At 46.4% G+C, this 17527-nt stretch overlaps 1 protein-coding gene across 1 annotated transcript in view; it reads right to left on the minus strand.

The window, feature by feature from the left end:
• PTPRB (protein tyrosine phosphatase receptor type B) overlaps positions 1-17527 on the minus strand; it is a 213155-nt gene that overhangs the window by 148772 nt on the left and 46856 nt on the right. The window contains exon 3 of the mRNA XM_073651780.1: positions 2059-2288. Within this exon, the coding sequence (XP_073507881.1) occupies positions 2059-2288 (230 nt within the window). The remainder of the gene's footprint in view (positions 1-2058; positions 2289-17527) is intronic.

Consider the following 17527-nt stretch of genomic DNA (forward strand, 5'->3'; position numbering starts at 1 on the left):
GTTGTCATATAGAAACTTGGGGATGTCTGGAGGGAGGTTCAGAAGAATATTGGGGTAGCCCAGCATCGCCAGAAACGGAAGGCTGATAGGAAACGTTCAGGGGGCCCCATATTCAAAGTTGGTGATAAGGTATGGCTTTCTTCCAAAAATATTAAATTGAAAGAGCCATCAGCAAAGTTGGGTCCTAAGTTTATTGGTGCATATGAGATTTTGGAGGTAGTTAAGCCAGTGGCCTTCAGATTAAAACTCCCTCCGTCTTTCCGCATTCCAAATGTATTCCATAAATCTCTGCTAAAAGAGTTTGTCCCTTCCATTTTGTCTCCTTCATCTCCACCTCCACCAGTTTCCGTCAATGACAATTTGGAATTTGAAGTACAAAAGGTTGTTGATTCTCGGAAAGTCCATAATTCCCTCCAATACCTCATTCATTGGAGAGGTTATGAACCAGAGGAGAGATCCTGGGTCCCTGCTTGAGACATAAACGCCGATCGTCTAGTCAGGGCCTTCCATCGGAGGTTTCCTGGGAAACCTGGGGGTCCAATGGCCCCCCATTGAAGAGGGGGTACTGTCACAATTCCTGCATTCTGTGTGGAATTGCTATGCTGTCCTATTGAACTGGTTCTTGCTGTGTTTTGATGGACTTCTTGGCTTTTCAATCCTGTGAGTTGCAAGTCGGGCTCTCGCGCTTTGATTGACAGCTCGGCTGTCCAATCTTTGGGATTTGCAGGGTAGTGTCCAGGTGTTCCATGTTCTGGAGATTGCCCAAGATATTTAACTGAGCTGACTGCCCCTGTTCCCTGCCAGATGTAGTTTATGCTTCCTGGTAAGTGTTTGCCTTATTCTGTTGTTCTGTGTTCTGATCTTCTGCTGCCTGACCCTGGACTGTGACCAGACTTGAGCATCTGTCTTTTCCCTTGGGATCTACGGGCTCTCTTGATATTTACCTGACTTACGCATCTGTCTTTTCCCTTGGTATCTACTTTTTGTATTGAAGAACTGAAATAAATTAACTTTTTGATGATATTCTAATTTAGTGAGAAGCTCTTATATGTTCGCTGGCATTGTCAGTGGAATTCTCATTCTAATATTTTATTCTTGTATCTGTTTGTATGTTTGTATTCTTATTCAATAAATCAATCAAAATTAATGGAGTGTAACTGTTTTACAAACACCCTTTCAATGTCCAGCCACATAACAGATTTTTTTCATGAGCGTTAAATAGAAATTCATTAAACTTATTAATATCATTTCGTTAGGAAAGCTCCATTAATGTTTAGATTTTAATACTGGTCCTATGTTCCAGGACACTTAGAAAAGGGCTTGGAGCTCCTTCCATTATGTAATGATGGGGCTTCTATCAAGAGCAGGTCGTATGCTATGCCAGCCTCCATCTCTGCACCAGCCATGATGGGAAAAGAAGCAGTCAACTGCAAGCATCTCACCAACATAGGGAAAAGGGAAACCTCTTGTCTGTGTTGAAGTATCATTGAGTCTTCATAATAAAAGTATTAATAGTTTAGTGTTACGCTTAAATCTCATTCTAATTGATACACATCAAAACTGCTTTTTAGCGGCTGGAAAATGCCTTAACTTAGTGTTATAAATGGATTTGTTGGATGACCTTTTACATAAAGAAACTTTCTATATATCATAGACAAGATAGCCCCTGAATCAGTGTTGGCTTTTAGAGAAAGCATATAGTATATGAGCCCTTGGGCCTCCACTGCCCAACCTTCCTGATGGGTGTTTGGTAAACCTATCCAGTTGAAGATTATAACTCTTTTGAAGTCTGAGACAGCTATTGTCTCCGTTGTCTCCATAACTCACATAGACTTGCATGGCCACATCTTTTATATCTGGTCGTGACAGATGATAAGGTGGGTTTCAGGTTACAGAGGGGTTCACCTCTGTAGCCTGAATAACAGAGGCCTCACTACTTTTTTGTTCAGAGGTCTCTACTGACCTTACTCCAGTCCTGTCAATACATACATATAATTTCATTCATTTGTATGATCTACAATATTAGCGGTATTTATTGCAAAATATGATGCAGCTTACCTCCTTTATTGAATTGGGGGAGGCCAGAGTTGTTACAATCCAGACTTGTGTGGTAACAGTAGACAGCAGACTTTCATTATGTGGCTGGCTCACAGTCTCAGTGTCTCGGTCTACTCGTGTAACATTCACGTGGTTTATCTCAGTGGTGTTGGCAGTTACCGTCCATTGGGTAATGGCAGTAGTTGGAGCAAAGGACTTTGTTGTTGGGCTCACTGTGGTATGATCATAATCTGAGGATCAAATAGAATTTGTTACATGTTTTGCTTTGACCGTAAAATGGCAGCGCATGCGCGGCTCCCAGATCAACAAGCGCAGCTGGCCAATATACACACTGCGCATGCGCGGCTGGCCATGACATACTGCGCAAGCGCGGCATAGTGACAACAGTGAAAACCGGGAACAGAATTCAAATGGCGTGGGCGGCACCGACCCTGACTAGATGCGATGAATCGCACCTCTATGACTAAGTGAGCATGTATGATTTTAATGAAAAAAATTGTTAGTGATGCACTTTGCATCACTAACAACGCAATGGGGGCAGTTTAGATAGTACACAGGACATGACAGGTTCCCTTTAATGTGACAATGACAATGTTTTTAAAAAGACTAAATAAAATTTTTATTTTTTTTGATAATCAGTTGCTTTAATGTTATTTCTGTGCTTAACAACCGTCTATTTCTGTTTTAAATTGAAGGCGGTAATTACCATGATTGTGATTAATTTATTTTACCACTTGTTCATTGTAGCAAAGAACTGTCCTTGAAACATGCAATTCCCAGTATAGCACTGTCTCTCTAAGCAAGTGTGCTGAAAAGGACCTGCCTTTCCTTCCACAGGAAATGATACGTGTCAAATGTTGGAAGACCTTTTGGCAAACTTTCAAACTAAATTTTTAGAGTCTTGTTGAAAAGAAAGACCTGATTTATTTATTCATATATTTGTTTGATTTTATTAGAAATGCACAATAAGTACTTAGCTGCAGAAAAGCTGACAATGAAAAAATAATGTTTAAATTTTAAATTGTTGCACACTCAATCTGTGTTGAAAGAAAAAAATGTTTCAATGTAATTGATTGAAGGGGTTGTACATAGCTAGAAAAAGTTGTCTGCATTGCAGCTCAACTCTATTCACATAAGTGAAGCCAATCTGCAATACTAGACTTTGGCATATTGGGGGCATTGTTGAGCCACCTGATGAGGCGGTCTGAGGTGTTTCCCCAGTGGCAACATTTTGCTGTTCCCCGTAGTGTGAGTCACCTGTTCTCTGAGCCAGCTGTCAAGCTAACAGCCAGCTCAGAGAAGGTGCAGTGCACTGACTTCCAGTGATCAACTGTACTCGAGTCTTTCAAGCGCGACTAGAATTAAAGCCCTGATTGTCGGCACTTCTGGGTCAGTGAGACATGATCAGGTCATGGCTGCGAACACAGTATGGGGAACAAGGAGGGGGGATGGGTGCGGACACAGTATGGGGAGCTAGGGAGGGAAATTTGAGGACACAGTATGGGAAGTGAGGGGAAATGGGTGCAGACACAGTATGGCTGAGCGAGGGAGGATGTATGAGGACACAATGTGAGGAGAGATGGGTGCGGAATCAGAATGGGTAGCAAGGGAAGGATGGGTGAAGAAACAGTATCGGAAGCGAGGGTGGGAGTGTACAGTACCGACCAAAAGTTTGGACACACCTTCTCATTTAAAGATTTTTCTGTATTTTCATGATTATGAAAATTGTACATTCACACTGAAGGCATCAAAACTATGAATTAACACATATGGAATTATATACTTAACAAAAAAGTGCGAAACAACTGAAAATATGTCTTATATTCTAGGTTCTTCAAAGTAGCCACCTTTTGCTTTGATGACTGCTTTGCACACTCTTGGCATTCTCTTGATGAGCTTCAAGAGGTAGTCACCGGAAATGGTTTTCACTTCACAGGTGTGCCCTGTCAGGTTTAATAAGTGGGATTTCTTGCCTTATAAATGGGGTTGGGACCATCAGTTGGGTTGTCCAGAAGTCAGGTGGATACACAGCTGATAGTCCTACTGAATAGACTGTTAGAATTTGTATTATGGCAAGAAAAAAGCAGCTAAGTAAAGAAAAACGAGTGGCCATCATTACTTTAAGAAATGAAGGTCAGTCAGTGCGAAAAATTGGGCAAACTTTGAAAGTGTCCCCAAGTGCAGTTGCAAAAACCATCAAGCGCTACAAAGAAACTGGCTCACATGAGGACCGCCGCAGGAAAGGAAGACCAAGAGTCACCTCTGCTTCTGCCCAGAATCAGCGCAGCGCATCAAGGCAATAGGAGCAGTTCATGTGGGCCATTCAGATGCAGGTCATATTGCAGCATGGGAGAGACTGGAAGAAACCTATGGCAGCTCAGAAGCCATAGAATGTGCCTTACTTAAGAGACTGCAAACTTTCCCAAAGATAACTAACAAAGGCAACCGGAAACTTCAAGATCTTAGCAACCTGCTAAAGAATATAGAATTGGCAAAATTAGGACTGAGTTACCTAGACACTGTTCTTGACATGAATCCAGTAATGTCCAAGTTGCCATACAGCATGCAGGAAAAATGGGCAGACCATGGCTCAAGATACAAAAGAGAGCATAATGTGTCCTTTTCTCTCTTTTTGCATTTTTCCAGTTTCATCAGTAATCAAGCTTGGAAGAAGAATGATCCCATCTTTGACTTCAGTGAACCTACTCCACCAACTTCATCATCATCATCTACAAGGTAGGATAACATTACCACCAAACATAAAGAGTTAAGGGGCACAGTATCTGTGAGAATTGACTGATGTTCCACTTACTGCAACCTCCTTCACTAAACCAAATGCTGTTGCTTGTAGAGTTATGGACAGCAACCGTATGTGCCCTATTCAAAAAGTCCTCACCCACTTAAGGAATGTCATGGACTCAGGGCAAAGACTTTGCAGGAGCGTAGAAATACTCTCAAGGAGCTTGGGATATGATATAGGTGTTGCGCCTCCTCAGACCACATTGCTAATGATGACTGTAAGGCTGTCATTAAGTGCACTGAATGCAGTAGTGACAAACATGTTACGTCTATGCATCTCAGCAGCTCCAAACAACTCAAATCCTTCTGTAGCGTCCAACCCTGCTCAAAGGCATGGGGGGAGCCACAAACTCCTAATCCAACGGCAACCGCTGTTTCCTCCTCATGTATTGAAGTTTGTGGAGAAGGGACTGGTCCTACATGCTGTGCTAAGATATCCCTGGTCAAGGTCTATCCAGAAGGACAACCCGACAAGGTCTCCAGAAGGTATGCCATAATAGTTGAGCAAAGCAATAGGTCTCTAGCAAAATCCAAACTCTTTGAGACCTTCAATATAAAGGGACAAGAGGCTCCGTATTGAGACTTTTTTCAGGAGAGCCTCTGGGTACATTGTCTCCTCAATCAATGGGAATATGCAAATACCCTTGCCAACCTTAATTGAATGTGACTAGACACCCGATATCAGGGAAGAAATTCCCACTCCGGAAGCTGCGCTTCATCATCCCCACTTGAGGCGCCTAACTAACAAAATTCCTCCTCTGGACACAAATGCTGATATTCTAAGCAAAGCTTCCTAACAACTGAGAACAGGCTTTATCCAGGTTTGCGTGAAATGAAGGACCATTTTGTAGCCTTAATGGACAAAATATTTCACAATGACCAAGCAGAGCCAGCTCCACCCTTGAAAGAGAATGAATAATGATGGTATCTACCTTCCTTTGGAGTATATCATCAAAGAAAGCCTAAGCAAATCAGTGGTGTTCGCTTCAAGCGCCATGAATCATGATGTATCTCTGAACAACGTTCTCCTGACTGGCCCCAACCTGACTAATAACCTGGTGGGAGTGCTCATGAGATTCTGAAAAGAGCCATTCGCTATTACTGCTGACATCGAACAAATGTTCCATTGTTTCATCGTGAGACAAGATCACAGAAATTATCTCCAGTATCTATGGCACCGAGACAACGACACAAACAAGGAAATAGTTGAATACCCCATGAAGGCGCACGTGTTTGGAAACAGTCCTGCTGCAGTCTCTATATATAGCCTACGTAGTACTACCTCAGATGGCGAATCGATGTATGGAAAGGACACCTAACACTTTGTTGAATAGGACTTTTGCGTGGACGATGGTGTTGAATCCTTGCCCACAGCGGAAGAAGCCATAGCTCTGCTTAAACGGACACAAGGTATACTTTCTAAGGCTCATCTGAGATTGCATAAAATTGCCTCCAACAGTGCTTTTGTCATGAAGGCCTTTCACCCTAATGATCATTCTGCAGAATTCAAGGACTTGAATCTAGGCTTAGGCAATCCACCAGAACAGAGAAGTCTGGGCTTGAGATGGAACTTTTTGAAGGACTTTTTTGGCTTTCAGGTTAGTTGTGCAGCAAAACCATTTACTAAATGTGAGGTTTTGTCAGTGGTGAACAGTCTGTATTTGTTGCGACCATGACTATACAAGGCAAGCTTCAGCTAAGACACCTCTCAGAGTCTATTAGGGACTGGGATGCACCACTGCCTTCTGACAAACTACTTGCTGTAGAGTTTGCAGATTTCATACAGAGTGAACTAGCTATTCATATGGACGACACAAAATTCTATACATACAGCAAAGTTGTTCTGGGTTACATATACAACCAGACAAAACGCTTCTATGTCTATGTCAGTAACCACGTTGAAAGGATTAGGAAGTCTTCTAAACCTAAACAATGGCAGTATATTCCATCCCATCTTAGCCCTACTGACCTTGCTACTAGGCCAGTATCTGTTGGTGCCTTTGTAAATTCTTCTTGGCTGACAGGACCGAAGTTCCTACTGGACCAGTTTGAAGAGCCTACCAATGAAGATGTTTTTGGTCTTCAGGATCCAGACATTAATCCAGAGATATGTCCTGATGTCAGCACCCTCATCACCAAATCCAAAGAGAAGATTGGTTTGGGCTGTCAGCAATTTGAACGCTTCTCCAGTTGGACAAGGCTTGTTTGTGCCATCACATCTGGAACCTGAACTTGGAACTTGAACCATTGGATTACAATGGGGTTGGAAACAGTTTAGCCTAGTGCGCCTTCTCTAATCCGAAGATGGGCTATCCATTACATTATTCCAGGAACTTGTTATAGACATTCATCTACCTCATTCATACGTTAATGTTATTGTTGTATTGCATGCATTGTTTTTGTCTTTCAGGTTGAGGTATCCTACAGTGAAGTTCAGGATAACACCTCCACTTCAAGACGGTTAATATAGTGAAATCCAAGGATTTCAGATAGGGAGCGTGCTGTTCAGCTAATCATCTACAAAGCCTTTCAGCCATTACAGGGACATTTCACTAATCTTATATTTCTTAATTAATTAATTTATCATACATAAATATGATTTTACAGTGTTTTTTGTACTTTGCTGCCATGTACTGGCCATTGATATAATATGTTGTTCATGTATTATAGGTGTGATTACCATAATGCCTCTCTCTCTGCAACGCCTCCTATCTTGTTTCCTCACATCCTTTCTTTCTGGTCAGTGCCATCTTGGCAGCACATGTATCAGGACTGAAGAGAGGATTCTCCTGTTACCTCTATCCTACACCCTCCATATTCTACCTCATCTTTATCCCTTCATCTTCCCTGACATCTTACCTCATCTCACCAAGGTACTGTGAAATGAGGTAGGTTTAAGATCATCACTGCATCGTCCTTCCCGCATTTACCACGTGCAGCTAGTCAAGCATAGGAGGAGAGGGCAGCAATTAACACTATCTGCCATTGCTTGTACAGAGATCCATGCTCACATCCCTCAGACACATCTCACCTACGTACATCGGTGGCAAAATAGAAAGAGAACGACTCCAATCAGCGACAACATCATCTATAAGGTACCTGAATGTAAATGTTTATTTGTGATACAAACTACTTCTCATCAGTACTGTGGTCCCTGTATGGTCTGCAGTCTGATGATGACTGATAGCAACAACTCCCAGTATCTCCTTACCATTGTTAAAGACGTACTGGAAGTTGTAGGTTCATGCGATACAAATGTATATGGGTCTTACCTGACATTACAATTGATATACCATGTACTGATGGCAGTTCTAGTGCTGAATTCATGTACTGATGGTGGTCCTAGTGATGTATTCATGTACTGATGGTGGTTTAGGTGATAAATTCCTATACTGATTGTGGTCCTGGTGATGTATTCCTGTACTAATGGTGGTTCTAATGATTTATTCTTGTACTGATGAGGGTTTTGATACTGTGTTTCTGTACTGATGGGGGTTTTATGGATGTATTTCTGTACCACTGGTGGTTCTGATGATGAATTTCTGTGCTGCTGGTGGCACTGTATTTTGAGAGAATTAGGAAGAGCAGCTAGTTGGCACATGACTGCAAGTGTGCAATTTGCATTTGAATGATTAGTCACATGACAACTACTCAAACTGCTTAGGGTGGTGGTGGGGCACCAAACTAAATTCTTGCCCCAGGTACCAGAAAACTTGATACATCTCTGTACTAGATGCAACCCAGGCAATCAAGTGTGGCTCTGTTTTTAGAATTAAATTTTCATTCTTATTTTCTTATCCTGTACAATCCCTTTAAAATTAGCTAGTGATATGGAAGACAGGCCAGTTAAAAAAATGTGATGACTTTAATTTGTTAAGATTATGAAGATCTACATCAAGTATGATCCATCGCCTTGGAGGATGTCTGATTGTCCTTTTAACAATAGATACTCATTGACGTCAATGGACATTATGTAATGCTCCATTTTCCTCTCAGCAGATTACTGGTGAAGCCAACAGGCAGCATCTACATTAAATTGGTTTCCTGAGGCTTGTTCAGACATAGCAAATTTATTGCGTTTTTTCAATGCATATTTCTCCTTAAATTACACATATAGGGCATGCAGCTTTTGATGTGGATTCACTTATTATTTGCTCTGTCCATAAGCCTCCCCTAATTTAAAAACACTGCACTTAGAAAAGTGTTGTTTTTTTAAATGGATGAGGCTGGACAGATCTGGTCACATGCTCCTGAAATTATGAAAATCACAGGATCAATAGACATGTAAATGATACGCATATGATTAAAAAAAGGAAACAAAATTTTAGAAACATATCAGTTTATTTAATATGAGCACCACCTGCAGAAATACACGCACTTACACTCTTTGGCATGATATCAATTAGGTTATTAATAGTTGTCCGAGGAATGTTCTGCCACACTGAAAGCAGGTGGGCACACAAATCATTCTAAATGCTCTGCTGGCAGCTTCCTTTGCAGTTGCTTATCAATGATGTCCCAGATGTGCTTGATGTCAGACAAAACCAGAGATGTTGTAGGTCCTGGTAGCACATTTTTTAAACCAAGCAGGCAGCTCATAGTAGCATTTGTAACATGTAGTCTCCCCTTGTTATGTTGCAAAAAGGTTCCTCAGACATTTTGGACAAATGTAACAGCAAGCTTTTAGTTTACTTGAAATGAAGCCTAGAAGAGTAGACTACTGTACAGTATGCATAATCCTGGGAGTAGGACAGGTGTGCCTTTGCCTTATAAAGGCCTCTTTATGGAGTTCTCACATGAATTCTAGACCAATTTTCAGCGATTAGTGCATTGAAGACAAAAGCGGGATTCATCGCTGAAGAGGGTAGACCTACTATCCAGCTTCCAGTTTGCATCTAGGGTGGGGTGACATAATGTATGGTAGCTTGACCCCACGAGTCTTCATTCCAGGTACACTAACAGCTCGGTGTTACATTAATTTGGTCATGGAACCAGTGATAAGGGCCGAGTGTCCCAGGAGCTATATTTCAGCACAACAACCGTAGGCCACATGTTGCTCATGCTACTGTGAACAGCCAGCCCGGCCTAAATGTGCTACCACGTCTCTGGACTTGCTTCCTATCGAGCACATATGGGTTGTCATTGATCAGCAGTTAAAATATTAGCTGCCATGGATCTTGATGATTTACAGGCCCACTTGCATTCAGAGTGGCAGAACTTTCCTCAGACAACCAATAATTATCTCATTGATAGCATGCCAAGTCATGTAAGTGCTTGTGTTTCCGCACATGGCGCTCATACTCGATATTGAATAAATTGAAGTGTTTTGAAGATGTTTCCATTTTTTCATCATTTGCATATCATTAACATGTCTATAAATCCTGTGGTTTCCATAAGTCCATGATTTTCCTCCTTGGTTTCGCAATTTCAATGTTAAGCTGTTTAAAAATAATGATAAAGTAGCCAACTCCTTTAATAATTTCTTAATTGTTGCATTCACATAAGACTCCTTATTTTCATTTAAAATGCCAACAAAGACATTGTGGACAGTTGTTACTAACTTTATGTTAAAAGTTTGGGGAACGTCATTTCCTGTTGTAGCATGACAAATAAGACACGTTGACAATATAAATAAGATAATAAGTTCATAAAGACACTTTATGATGACTTTAGTGTGGAAGAACTTGTGTGGCCTGCAGAGAACCTTGACAGCAAACCCATCGAGCACCTCTGTGATGAGTCTGAATGCTGATTGCCAGTAACATAGGTGTCTGACCTCTTTTCAAAAGCCCTCTCAGTGGAGTGAGACTAATATAGATGCACAAGTTGACCTAACCCCATATTAATGACGCGCCCCTGGGCCTGCTGCTTCGCGTGGCATCGCGCACACGGGGGAGCTTACCCGGATCCGGATCAGATGGGGGTAGTAGTCTCGTGGCGGTGACCCGGTCCGTGCCCAGGGAGTCAAACTGAGCGGCGATGTATTAGCAGTAGATGTTGTTTAAGTGTCGACTACGCCACCCGTTGAATGCAGCTTTAGGGCTGCTGCTGCAGGACAGTTCGCTGAGGCCGGTGGTACGTTTGTGCAGCGTAGATGGTATAACCCCCAACGGGAGGGGTATGGCCTCAGGGCAGCAGATGTGGATGATGGAGGTAGTGATGGTGCAGCAAGGAGAGTCAGAAACGTATAATGCAGTTTCAGGGTTTTTACTCACAGGTGTTACTTCAGTCACTTCGGCCGGGAGTGACCACCCGAGCCGTGCTGCGTCCACCAGGTGCGGGACTCGGCTAACCCCCAGGCAATTCCGGAGCGTGGTCCTGAGCTCCCCTCTCTCTCTCTCTCTCTCTCTGGCCGTCCCCACCAGGGATCCACCTTTGTCCGGTTCCCTCGGGTCTCTCAATGGTAAAACCTTTTATGGCTTTCCTGACCCTACTCGTGGTGTACCTTCCTGGTGGATATGGTGAGGGTCGTGGCAAAACTTGACCACGACCTCCGGTTCCTGACTAAGGATGTTTTGCCTCCGTCAGTTTGGGATCCGGTGCCCTCTTCTGCCAACCCTTCACCCTTTTGGTTCACTCGTGGGATCTCGGGGTTCCCTTTTGTTCTTATGTCTCCGGGCCTCTCTTCCTCCTTCTCTCTGCTTCAGGCCTGGCCCTGGAGCTGGGCCCAGCCGGAGCCACAGCTCCCTGTCAGCCCTCCTGGCTGAACTCTCTCCTGGACTCTCTGACCCTGTTCCTAAGATGGTGCCCACCATATATACTCCCTCTATGTGTGAGCCCAGGTGACTAGCACCCAATGGGCTCCTACTTCTATGCCCAGAGCCCCTCCCCTATCTGCCCCTACACTACTGGGATGTTCCTCCCCCCCTTCCCACTCCAGCCAGGGACAGACGCTGTCGTACCTGCACATCTAACTGGTGGGAGTACCGTAGTTCTGTCCCCCGGAAATGGGATGAGTGTAGTGCATGCAGCTTGCTGAGCTCAGTTCCACACTCCATCCTTACCCGGGAGTGGAATACCGCACCTCTGGTTTGAGGTGCAATACCCCTGTAGCAGCCGAACCCTCGGGGTGCTACATTCCCCCCTGGTAAATCACAGCACGTCCTCGGGCTGTAAAAGAGTAAAACAATATAAAACATACAAAAATATTAAAGTGCACTTACATATAAAACTATAACTCATCCCTTTATGGGAGGTACTTTTCTCTTAAAACGTTACGGGTATAAAACATTTTAACTCTTTTGACGCATAACACATAACTTCCTCATTGTTACTCTAGCAGCATATAACTTTCGATATAATCTTGACTTCTGGCCACTGTGCAATTTGTGACCAGGTAAAAGTGCAACAGTCACAAAAACAGTTCCTTATAAAACCGGTAGGGGGCGCCTTAGGAAGCGCAACTATTTACAGGGTGGCCGCTCTCAGTCCTCGGCCAGTGGGGAAAAAGGGATGGCTGTTCACAGTCCTCTACCTGTGGGGATAAAGGCACACGGGAACAATTCACTAGTCCCAACGGGGACCATATTCTATTTAGCAGCAGTTCTTGTACCCTTACGGGTAACTATGTACAGTTCCACTTTACCGTACTTCAGTAACGGCGTCCTCCTGCTCCTTCCCGCGGGTAGTCTTCGAACCCGTCCGGGTCCTCTTGTTCCTCCTCGCACTGTAGCTCTTCCTCGGTCAGTCGGTGCACATGAAGAGCATATGGTCCCTTAGCACACTGATGCCGGGTGAAGGTGACCTCGTCACCCGGGTAAAGGTCACGTCCTCTGTGTCCCTTCGGCAGATGACTCTCGACATCTCTGCGGGTGACAAAGACGTCGCCGGGGGTTCTGTGATCCCGAATAAAGCCCCAACCGTGCTCCAGTTGTAACTTGATTATGGTCCCGGTGGCGCGGGGACCGTGGGCTGCACGGGGGTTTCGCCGGGTCCGACGTTTCTGCTCCGCACTCTGGACTTGCAGCCGCTCCTCGCGGACCCGCCTCTCCCGCCGTTCCCGGTCAAAGACCTCCAGCTGTTGCCGGCAGCACTCCACTCGCTGGGCTGCGGCCGCCCGGGTCTCGTGGGTAAACCCAATGAGGTTTTCTCCGGTGGGGTCCCATTCGAATTGGGCCTCCTCCAACGGGAGCGGGACGATCTTGACAGGCGCCGGAGTTGGGATTAGGGGTTCACACAAGGGCCGTTCCCTCCGGAGTCGTGGGTTGGTATACTCCGGTGGCCATTCGAACGGCAGCCCGTCCGGGCTAGTGTGCTGCGCGTACAGGTCCTCGCCCAGTTGTGGCACTGTAGAGGTAGAGGGCGCTGTGGGGGCAGCGGCGCCCGGGGGCTCTTGGCAATGCGTCCAGGCCGGAGGCATCCTGAAAGTGAAGGGCGCTCTAGAGGCAGCGGCGCCCGGGTCCACCAGGTCTTGTGACCAGGCCGGTGGCATGATAGAGGTAGAGGGCACTTTGGAGACAGCGGCGCCCGGGGGTACTTGGCCCTGCGACCAGGCCGGGAGCGCTTTCTGCTCGGCCGCGCTCAGAGTTGAGGCGCGTGACGTCACAGGGGGCATGGCCGCGGCTCCTGCCGCTTGAGGCCTAGTTTGGAGCGGTGGCGGTGCAGCAACGGGCACGGTAGGTGGGATTTCGGGCTCTGCGACGGGGAGCTGGGGCAGGCTCTCGGCTACTTGGTTTGGGGTGGTGACGTCCCCTTTACCTGCTTCCATCTCTTCAGCTCCCTCCACGGCGTCGTCTCCGGCCTTCGTCCCTCCTGCACCATCCTCAGAGGCTGTCAGACTCCTCGTCTCGGGTGGCGTCCTTTGCCGGCGGGTTCCAGCCTGTAGGGCCATTTCTCTACTCCACTCGGCCATCACCTCTCGCTGCACTCGGGCCATCCTCCGAGCCAAGCCCTCCAGCGCAGTCTGTGCATGCTCCCGATCTCTGGGGAGCTGTGCCAGAATCTCCACCAGGCCTTCCGGGGTGGCGGCCTGCAACAGGCTCCTGACCACAGGGTCGGTGCTGCCTGACTCTCCCTCCATCTCCGGGTGCGATCTTTCCAGACTCCTCCAGGCCGCACCCATCTTCTCTGTTTTGTTCTTGATCCGCCCATCCTGAGGGTGGTCCCGGGGCCACTTGGTGATTGTCAGTTCCAGGGGCAGACCCCTCGCTCTGATGGACATCTCTATCATTGCAGTCTCTGCTGGTGGGGGCGGTCTCCGCTTTTGGCGCTCTTCTGGGACCAGGCCCACGATGGGAGGTCGTCTCTTGCCACCCTCTGGCACGCCCATAATGGCGTCCGCTCTGCCAGGGCGGGAAATCATCTCAGATGGCGGGAATCGCCTCCCAATGGCAGGAAACTCCGTAGATGGCGGGAAAAGGCTGCAGATGGCGGGCAACCGGCGGGAAACGACCCGAGATGCCGTCCGATGGCGGGGACCCTCCGGAACTGGCGGGAGACTTCTTCTTACGGTAAATATGAACTTTTCTTCAGGCACGCAGTACCCGGTAGCTGCGGGCACGTAATCCTGCCGACTACGCCAAAGTTGACGCGCCCCTGGGCCTGCTGCTTCGCGCAGCATCGCGCGCACGGGGGAGCTTACCCGGATCCGGATCAGATGGGGGTAGTAGTCTCGTGGCGGTGACCCGGTCCGTGCCCAGGGAGTCAAACTGAGCGGCGATGTATTAGCAGTAGATGTTGTTTAAGTGTCGACTACGCCACCCGTTGAATGCAGCTTTAGGGCTGCTGCTGCAGGACAGTCCGCTGAGGCCGGTGGTACGTTTGTGCAGCGTAGATGGTATAACCCCCAACGGGAGGGGTATGGCCTCAGGGCAGCAGATGTGGATGATGGAGGTAGTGATGGTGCAGCAAGGAGAGTCAGAAACGTATAATGCAGTTTCAGGGTTTTTACTCACAGGTGTTACTTCAGTCACTTCGGCCGGGAGTGACCACCCGAGCCGTGCTGCGTCCACCAGGTGCGGGACTCGGCTAACCCCCAGGCAATTCCGGAGCGTGGTCCTGAGCTCCCCTCTCTCTCTCTCTCTCTCTCTCTGGCCGTCCCCACCAGGGATCCACCTTTGTCCGGTTCCCTCGGGTCTCTCAATGGTAAAACCTTTTATGGCTTTCCTGACCCTACTCGTGGTGTACCTTCCTGGTGGATATGGTGAGGGTCGTGGCAAAACTTGACCACGACCTCCGGTTCCTGACTAAGGATGTTTTGCCTCCGTCAGTTTGGGATCCGGTGCCCTCTTCTGCCAACCCTTCACCCTTTTGGTTCACTCGTGGGATCTCGGGGTTCCCTTTTGTTCTTATGTCTCCGGGCCTCTCTTCCTCCTTCTCTCTGCTTCAGGCCTGGCCCTGGAGCTGGGCCCAGCCGGAGCCACAGCTCCCTGTCAGCCCTCCTGGCTGAACTCTCTCCTGGACTCTCTGACCCTGTTCCTAAGATGGTGCCCACCATATATACTCCCTCTATGTGTGAGCCCAGGTGACTAGCACCCAATGGGCTCCTACTTCTATGCCCAGAGCCCCTCCCCTATCTGCCCCTACACTACTGGGATGTTCCTCCCCCTCTTCCCACTCCAGCCAGGGACAGACGCTGTCATACCTGCACATCTAACTGGTGGGAGTACCGTAGTTCTGTCCCCCGGAAATGGGATGAGTGTAGTGCATGCAGCTTGCTGAGCTCAGTTCCACACTCCATCCTTACCCGGGAGTGGAATACCGCACCTCTGGTTTGAGGTGCAATACCCCTGTAGCAGCCGAACCCTCGGGGTGCTACATTAACACACATGATTATAAATTAAGAAGTCCAACATGTTATATAGCTGCGATAGTGAGGTGTCCACATATTTTTGTCCATATAGTTTAGCTAGTATACATAGTATAGTTTTTTTCAGTACTTTTACAGGTGCATCTAAATTAGAATATCATCAAAAAGTTAATTTATTTCAGTTCTTCAATCCAAAAAGTGAAACTCATATATTATATAGAGTCATTACAAACAGAGTGATCTATTTCAAGTGTTTATTTCTGTTAATGTTGATGATTATGGCTTACAGCCAATGAAAACACAAAAGTAATTATCTCAGTAAATTACAATAATTAACAAAAAACACCTGCAAAGGCTTCCGATGTGTTTAAAAAGGTCCCTTAGTCTGTTTCAGTAGGCTCCACAGTCATGGGGAAGACTACTGACTTGACAGATGTCCAGAAGGCAGTCACTGACACACTCCGCAAGGAGAGTAAGCCACAAAAGGTCATTGATAAAGAAGCTGGCTATTCACAGAGTGCTGTATCCAAGCATATTAATGGAAAGTGGAGTGGAAGGAAAAAGTGTGGTAGGAAGAGGTGCACAAGCAACCGGGATAACCACAGCCTTGAAAGGATTGTTAAGAAAAGGCCATTCAAAAATTTTGGGGAAATTCACAAGGAGTGGACTGCTGCTGGAGTCATTGCTTCAAGAGCCACCACACACAGATGTGTCCAGGACATGGGCTACAAGTGTCACGTTCCTTGTGTCAAGCCACTCATGATCAATAGACAACGCCAGAAGCGTCTTACCTGGGCCAAGGAGAAAAAAACCTGGACTGTTGCTCAGTGACCCAAGTAAATTTTGCATTTCATTTGGAAATCATGGTCCCAGAGTCTGGAGGAAGAGTGGAGAGGCACTCAATCCAAGCTGCTTGAGGTCTAGTGTGAAGTTTCCACAATCAGTGATGGTTTGGGGAGCCATGTCATCTGCTGGTGTAGGTCCACTTTGTTTTATCAAGACCAAAGTCAGCGCAGCCATCTAGCATGAAATTTTAAAGGGGATCTGTCACTCCCACGCCTGCATAATTTACCTGGTACGCAAGGTGGGGTAATTCTTTCAGTCTGTGTATCCTTGTGGAGCAGGGATCTTCAGCGCAGGCGCCGGCGAGTCACTCTGCCTTCCTGGCACCTGTGCAGAAGATCCCTGCTTCACAAGGATACACAGACTGCTGTTATTACTGCGCCTTGTGTACCAGGTAAATTGCTCAGGCGTGGGATCCGGCACGGGAACTGCACATCACAAAGCCCTGTGACGTGCAGGGGAGGGGGGGGGATATTGAAATTAATTAAGTAGGCGTGGATTTCTTGACATCCCTCGGACGCCAAGCATAGGTAAAATGATTTTATAAAAAGCATTTTCAAAGCAATTAGGTCTCTAATATGGGACATACAGGTAAGTATAGATTCACATTTCATTCACCTGTATGTCCATATTAGAGGTCTGATAAGTCCCAGGGGGGTGACAGATTCCCTTTAAGGCACTTCATGCTTTCCTCTACCGAAAAGCTTTTTGGAGATGGAAATTTCATTCTCCAGCAGGACTTGGCACCTGTTCACACTGCCAAAAGTACCAATACCTGGTTTAAAAACAACAGTATCACTGTGCTTGATTGGCCAGCAAACTCGCCTGAACTTAACCTCATAGAGAATCTATGGGGTACTGTCAAGAGCAAGATGAGAGACACCAGACCCAACAATGCAGACGAGCTGAAGGCTGCTATCAAAGCAACCTGGGCTTCCATAACACCTCAGCAGTGCCACAGACTGATCGCCTCCATGCCACGCCGCATTGATGCAGTAATCTATGCAAAAGGAGCCCCGACCAAGTATTGAGTGCATTTACTGAGCATACATTTCAGTAGGCCAACATTTCAGATTTTAA

The sequence above is a fragment of the Phyllobates terribilis genome, unplaced genomic scaffold (assembly GCF_046119375.1).
Source record: "Phyllobates terribilis strain yellow unplaced genomic scaffold, ASM4611937v1 Scaffold_11__3_contigs__length_659146591, whole genome shotgun sequence".
Lineage (NCBI taxonomy): Eukaryota > Metazoa > Chordata > Amphibia > Anura > Dendrobatidae > Phyllobates > Phyllobates terribilis.